This window comes from Morus notabilis, unplaced genomic scaffold (genome assembly GCF_000414095.1).
Source record: "Morus notabilis unplaced genomic scaffold, ASM41409v2 Scaffold1603, whole genome shotgun sequence".
Taxonomy (NCBI): domain Eukaryota; kingdom Viridiplantae; phylum Streptophyta; class Magnoliopsida; order Rosales; family Moraceae; genus Morus; species Morus notabilis.
The window spans coordinates 18,220-25,862 of record NW_010359272.1 but is presented as its reverse complement, the minus strand read 5'-3'; the positions used below and the strand labels follow the sequence as shown (position 1 = coordinate 25,862).

General features: G+C 33.6%; 2 protein-coding genes across 2 annotated transcripts in view; one reads left to right on the top strand and one right to left on the bottom strand.

Annotated features, from left to right (window-relative positions):
* The first annotated feature begins 2,789 nt into the window (after positions 1 to 2,789).
* LOC21386814 (leucine-rich repeat extensin-like protein 3) lies at positions 2,790 to 3,380 on the top strand. Its single transcript, XM_024162916.1, has one exon. The coding sequence runs from the start codon at positions 2,790 to 2,792 to the stop codon at positions 3,378 to 3,380; it is 591 nt and encodes a 196-aa protein (XP_024018684.1).
* Positions 3,381 to 4,619: 1,239 nt separating this feature from the next.
* LOC112090796 (rRNA 2'-O-methyltransferase fibrillarin-like) overlaps positions 4,620 to 7,643 on the bottom strand; it is a 4,703-nt gene continuing 1,679 nt past the window's right edge. Inside the window, exons 2-3 of the mRNA XM_024162914.1 lie at positions 7,547 to 7,640; positions 4,620 to 4,924 (exon numbers count right to left, since the gene is read on the bottom strand). Coding sequence (XP_024018682.1) covers positions 4,620 to 4,924; positions 7,547 to 7,640 — 399 coding nt within the window. The remainder of the gene's footprint in view (positions 4,925 to 7,546; positions 7,641 to 7,643) is intronic.

Sequence of the window (7,643 nt, the reverse complement as noted above, 5' to 3'; positions counted from 1 at the left end):
GCGGCCGAGGGCTACGAATGGTTTGTGATCTCGGAATATTATAGTGGTAACCCAAGGAAGTCTCAACGTAATTGGTTAGCTAGCTTAAACGTATTGTCATAATCATTATTTAGATGGTGCTAACTTAATTAGGATGTTTTAAGTACTCATTTCTATTTTAATATAGTCATAACCAAAGGATTTAAAAAACAATATATAGACGAACTTTCAATGTTTTAAATATATATATATATATATATAAGGATTAGTACTCATTTCTATTTTAATATAGTTATTTATTGGTGGCAAACAATTCAATTATCTTTCTAGTGTTTATATATATATATATATATTAAATTTAGGATTAAAAAAGTCTATCAATATGTGACTATTAAAATGTACATAAGCAACTAATCATTGATTTATAACATGAAAGGTATATAAATAAATTTGGTATTCATTCCTTTCTATTCGATTGAGAGAACCACTACCAAAAGATGTAAGAATTCCTTTTTTTTTTTTGTTCATTTTCTATATTATGTGAGGTACACTAAGGTTTTTGTTTGTTTTACCATTAGAATCATAACTCAAACTTTTTAATTTAATATTTTTTCTAATAAAAATTTAAATTTAAAATTTTCTACAACAGACCTATTTTCCTTTCTCATAAATTTATTTTTCAAGTTAAGTTCTCATTTAGAACAAGCGAAATAAACGGGCCTTAAATTACCATTTATAATTTTTTTTAAATAAACATATTAAATCAAATTGAGAATCTTCTTTTTTTTTTGTTGTTGTTGTTGTTGTAAAGGATCAACTTATTACCTACAAAGGAGTTTGAGGGCCAATGGTGTGGATTACACTTTCTAGATAATGCAACATGATTTACATTACTTGGACAGAGAATAAACAAATAAACGTTGACAATTATTAATTTCTATTCATCACCAATATATTCGACGAGCTAATTAGAAACCGTAACAAAAATTTAGAGAGACTTTTGATGCAGTTCAAACTATAAAAAATGAAGGAAAAACAATAGACGAGGAACGAAAATTATACACACATATTGTGTCGTTTGACCACATGTTATAACCAATATGAACCACATTACATTCAATTCATGCCAACTAGCTCCTCTTCAGCTGATCTTCCATTTTTTTTGTTTGTTAAAACTTCAGTTGATCTTCTTATTTTGATCTCTAGCCACTTTACTCCAAAGCCCTTTATTCTACAGGACTGCTGTAACTTTCAAAATCTGTTGACATCCAAATCGCATTATATTCTACTTCAAAACCCAAAACCTTGTGTACATCATGTTTTGTTAGGCCTCGTTCTGTTCACGACTCGAATCATAATTTAAACTTTATTATTATAATGTTTTCTCATAAAAAATTAAATTTAACTTTTTTGTTATAATATTCTCTCTCACATAAAATTTACTTTCAAACTCAAGTTTTGAGCTAGAGTTGTGAAAATAACACGATGCCCATCATAACCACAGTGTATTTAGTTTTGTGTCAATCAGTAATCTAATATGTTAAATATATATATATATATATATATATACACACACACAAATTAAACGTGGTCAAATTAGTAAGGAAAAAGTGGCTTTATAACCAAACGAGGTTGTGTTAAGAAAAACTCTTGCTAAATTGAGATAAGCCTATAAAATCAATCCCAATTAGATCAACCGTTATTACCTAGGATCATTTGTTTAATTTGTTTTAATGAGACAGTAGTCAGACAGATAGAGGTTATATATATGTACTTGAGAAAGAAGCATATTAGCCCGGAATAGAATTAAGGTCCGAATATGCTATACATTGTCATTGCTAGCTATATGCATGTATATATTTACGTACTATACACGCATGAAAGAAAAGCTTAGTGAGGAATCTGATTCACCAATGACTTATTCCCTTGGTATTTTGCCAAACTTATCTTATTTTAGTAACAACAATATTGTACCAAATCCTTAATTTATTAAATGTATTGAGATTAAACTAGGGAGAATGAAATAAATAGGTTGTAAGTAATTGAAGTAAATATGAAATTTTAAAACTATTTGAAGTAAACAGCAGTTTACTGTATAAATTTTTTATTTACGACTCGCAAAAATATTTTTTTTTATGTAAATAAAATTTTTTTACCACGTAAATTATTTATAAAACCGGGAAGTGCAGCACCCGAGGCAATAAAAGAAAGTTTGATTCTTCTAATTTCATAAAATCTGCTATTTACTACCATTTTTAATTAAGAGTGGGAGGTATTATTACGTTAAAAGCCCCAAAACATTAATGTTGCAACTTGATTTGAAGTCATGGAACAAAGGCGAAGCCAAGCTACAAATGAGCTTGAGCCAATGCTCAAATCAAACCCAAAAGAAATGTATAAATATATCACTTTGCGCTTCATGTGTTATTATTATAATTTTGGCTAAAGTACTAAAGCAAAGGGGGCTTCATGAAGAAGATCAACGTTCCTTTGCTTGTGAAGTACATAATATACCACTATAAGAAAGCACTTCCCCATTTACCGGTATTCCAATTTCTTTATTATTTGCTCCAAGGAAAGTTCTCAAATATATTATATACAAATCAAAAGTATTGTCTTTATTTTGAGAAAGCTTTTAGTAGGAATATTTTGTTGTAATGGAAATTATGTCGTTGAAACTTATCCTTCCACTTGTATATAACCAATTTTTGGTCCATCTAGCGTCGATGAACCAATGCAACTATAGTCATATCTAAAAACACACTACTATTTCCTTTTTAATTGCTCTACTTGGTTTTGTACATAAGAATATGGGAAATCTAATTCTCCGTTGTTGCTATTGTTTCAAGTCTCCTGATCCAGATCCTCCTCCCCCTCCTCCTCCTCCATCTCCTCCTCCTCCTCCTCCTCCTCGACGTCCTCCTCTTTACGATTATCTGAATCCCCCGCCTCCTTGCCCTCCTCGACATCATCATGATATGAATCCTTCTCCGTCTCCTCGGGTTAATAAAAATAATCATATGAATCCTCATACTACTCCTTCGCCTTCTCGGCCTCCTAAATTCGGCCTTTTACATTCTCCCGATCCTTCTCATCATCAATTTGATCATCTGAATGCTCCTCCTGATCAACAACATGATCATATAATAAATCATCCTCCTACTAAACCAGCTCCCACATCTCATGATCTTCATCGTCCTAAATATGATCATTTGAATCCTTCTCCTTCCCACCAATACGATCATCCGAATGTTCCTCGGACTACTCCCCCTTCTACTTCTCATCCACGTGATCCTCCTCGACATGATCATAAAATTCCTTCTCCTCATCTTCACCAATACGATCATTTGAATTCTCATCCTCATCCTTCTCCAGATGATCAGCTTCACCCTCAATCTTGATCTTCTAATTATCGTGAGCAAGATGATCGTGGTGTTTCTGATGATAATGTTCCTAGCGATAGTAGCTCTCATGAAGAACAATATGATTCTGGGAAAGAATCAGAGGATCACAATCATCAAGGTCATGATCATGATCAAGAGGACACACCCGTTGGTAAATACGATTTTACGGATAGGAGACGGGGAATGGATACATACAGTCGAATGTCGACTACATTATGATGTTTATAATCCCGAGAAGCGACATGATCATTATTGAACCTTTGTAAATTTGAACAAGTAATTAATTGTCTTCCCTACTAAAGCTCAATATTTTCTCCTCTTTTGAAGAAAAACACACACACACACACACACACACACACACACACATATATATATATATATATATATATGCACGTATCTCTGTTTGTATTATTATCAACTCATTTTCTCTTGCAAAGAGGTCGAGGCGGGCTCCCTTTAATGTTTATTTTTTCTTTTTCAAACAGCATGTCTAATCATTTGGCTCAAAATATTCCACCAATATTAGACCGAACTAGGGTTTCAAAGTTATTTATTTTATCGTTTCAACAAATATATTTATTGAAAAAAAAGTTTTATCAGTACTCTTAACGCTCGGCGCGCTTAACTTATTTAAGATAATAGTTATATAAATTATTAAAAAAAGAAAGAAATAAAGAAATAAAGATAAAAACGAAAAAAAAGGATAGAAAAAATCAAAATAAAAAACTCACCTAAAGGCAGGGAAGAATCCCTTGCAGAACGTTTCGCATATTCTCGTCATGTGCGAAACATTTCACAACAATTCGTGCAAAACTTATCACACTTAGCATGCAAAAATTTATTCACACATAGTATGTAGGAATAGATAAAAAAGAAGTTGCCAATTATAACATATACGCTCAACCACTAAATTATCGGATAATACAAAACCATATATACGACATATGATATATGAAATACACATATATATGGTACGTAATTAATAGGAAGAAACGATGCTCGCAAGCTTATCAGAACAATCAAAGCAAAAGTAGCTATATAGTACATTTCAGTGGGAGGACATATGGAATCATGTGAATTCCTCATAAGGAACCCACAGAAGCACTAGAAGATTTTACACATCTATAAAGAGGAGTTTAGCCCTCAACTCTTCTACCAAGCAAATGAATTAGCAAAATCCAATAGATCATTTGAGTTTTACTTACATATCACCTAATTTGTATTAAGAAGTGCTCTCTATAACGATGGGCGGCGGATCTTCTCATCCTTCTCCTCCGCCACCACCTCCACCTCCTCCTCCCCCTCCTCCGCCACCACCTCCGCCGCCTCCTCCTCTCCTCCCCCTCCTCCACCACCACCTCCGCCACCACCTCCTCCTCCCCCTCCTCCGCCACCACCTCCGCCACCACCTCCGCCACCTCCTCCTCCTACTCCTCCTCGCTCCCCCGATCCAATCCCTACCCGTGTCCCTCCTTCCCCTCCTACTGTCCCTGCCCCGGCTCCTCCTTCCACTCCTTCTCCCCGCGCCCCTTCCCCTGCCCCTGAAAAAGGGAGGGATATTTTGATCGAGGACTACTAATCACTTCCGGACTGCATATATATACATGGCACTCATCCATCTTTGGACATCTCAAGGATGTTGCACTATTTTCCAATATATTCTCCCACTGTGTCAAGTAAATGTAAGCACGTGAAATTTGAACTACCTACCTATATTTGTTTTGCCATTTAGTCACCTTTAGTCTTCCATTACAAGTGCACCCTCTGATTTTATTATTTAACGTTTAGGGCTTCGCAGCATACTATAAAACATATATATAAACATATATATATATATATATAAATGAATTAGCAGTTCGTTTTTCTAATTTGTATTTCGTAATATATGTCCCTCCTGCTCTCCATTTTTTTTTTTTTTGACTCTTATATATGGTTCTAATTATTGCGCGATCATGTATAAAATGACTTAGGATATATATATATATATATATATATGATAAAGATGAGCAAAGTCTGATTAATATTAAGATTAATTCAACAAATAGAAACGAGAGCGCATATATATCTGGTACTACGTGCCTTCATCTTATCTTTCAAAATTCTCAATATCGCTTACTCAATTTTTTTTTTCCGAATTACATATAGATCGAGTCATTTAGACCATCTTTAACAGGATGTAGCCAAAAAAACATTATAAGAATTTTGATGCAAATAAACTAAAAAGGAAAAAAACAAAAGAAAAGAAAAAATGTGTTTTGTGCTTCACAGTTTCGCAGTTGCCCTAAGAATTATATCAAATTTTATGTCGTGTCATGAGTACTGATAAAATGCTGCTTAATTTAAGTGCTAATATAATTCCATCCACTCAATGTGTGTGTGTGTGTGTGTGTGTATATATATATATATATTCATGCCATAAAATATATTTCTAAAAAGTTAAAAGTCATTATATGTAGAACAAAGATAAAAATTTAACTTGGTGATACAAATTTAGATATCCAACAGATAATGAATACATTGGTTGCAAAAGCTATGGAATATTGAAACATTGTAGTGGTGATTACTTTTGATCAATGTTATATTCTTTCATAATTGATATTGATTGATCATACATGCCTAGAACAAAACTACTGTCAAAGGATTCCCATTAAAGGACATGTCTTTTAATGATTCGTGTTGCTCGGATTGATAAACGAAAAAAAAAAAAAAAAAAAAAAAAAAAAAAATCAATGGGTTATACCGCGTATAGCAATTAATTAATGAAGGAAAGTACATGAGTCTCTCACACAACTCTTGTGTACATAACAACTTGTGGGTCGTTAGCTATTTGTGTGATGATCTCTGTAGAACATAATAATATAGCTATATATTTTATAACCACCACCTCCACCTCCTCCTTCTTCTTCTGTCATCATCATCATCATCATCATCATCATCATTACTATTATATTTCTCTTAGTTTCATTATTAGTGTTTTTTTTTAATGAAAGAGTTTTCATTGAAGGCGGGCCATCATCATCATCATCATTACTATTATATTTCTCTTACTTTCATTATTAGTGTTTTTTTTTTTAATGAAAGAGTTTTCATTGAACGCGGGCCATGACACCGTGGTGGGAGCGCTTGTGTTTGCACCCGGGGTCCAAAGGTCGAATCTCGAAAATGACATTTCTTTCAGGAGTAAAACCGCGTACATATGAGATTGAATTTTTTTCCAAACCTATCATAATACGGTAGTCTTTTTAGCACTGGGTCCGCCTTTTAATGAAAGAGTTTTCATTAGAAACAAGGCTCAAAGCCAGCAAAAGAACACACAAGAAGAAAACAAGCCCAACAGGGCCGAAAGAAACAACATCAGCATATCAGAAAAAAAACCAAGCACCAAACAATACCATCCTGAGACACAAAATGAGAAATAAGATATGGAAGATATGGCGCTTATAAAAATCCATATTTTTCACATAAAGATAATAAAAAACCATACGCCGTACACATGATAATGAAATACAGAAATATATGGTACGTAATAGGAAGCACCGTGCCTGCAAGCTTCAAATAATAATTAGAATAGACCAAAATAAAAAGTAGCTATATAGTACGTTTCAGTAGGAGGACATATTTAATAATAGAAGGGAAAATACTTCACACTGACATTTGAAGTGAGTAGCATATTTTTTTAATCTTTATAAATAATAGCATATTCTCTGCGAAACATTTCACAACAATTCGTGCAAAACTTATTCACACTTAGCATGCAAAAACTTATTCACACTTAGTACGTAGGAAGTTGCCAATTATAACATATACGCTCAACCACTTACTGGATATTACAAAACCATATAAACGAGATACGATATATGAAATACACATATATATGGTACATAATTAATAGGAAGAAACGATGCTCACAAGCTATCAGAAAAACCAAAATCAAAAGTAGCTATATATATAGTACATTTCAGTGGAAGGACATAGGGAATCATGTGACTTCCTCATAAGGAACCCACTGAAGCACTAGAAGATTTTAAACATCTATAAAGAGGAGTTTAGCCCTAAACTCTTCTACCAAGGAAATAAATTAGCAAAATCCAATACATCATTTGACTTTTACTTACATATCACCTAACTTGTATTAAGAAGTGCTCTCTATAACGATGGGAGACTGCTCTTCAAGTCCTCCTCCTCCTCCACCACCACCACCTCCACCTCCTCCACCACCTCCACCACCTCCACCTCCACCACCACCACCACCTCCTCCTC

Coding starts and splice junctions, on each gene's coding strand:
- LOC21386814 (XM_024162916.1), top strand. CDS start 2,790: ATGGGAAATCTAATTCTCCGTTGTTGCTATTGTTTCAAGTCTCCTGAT.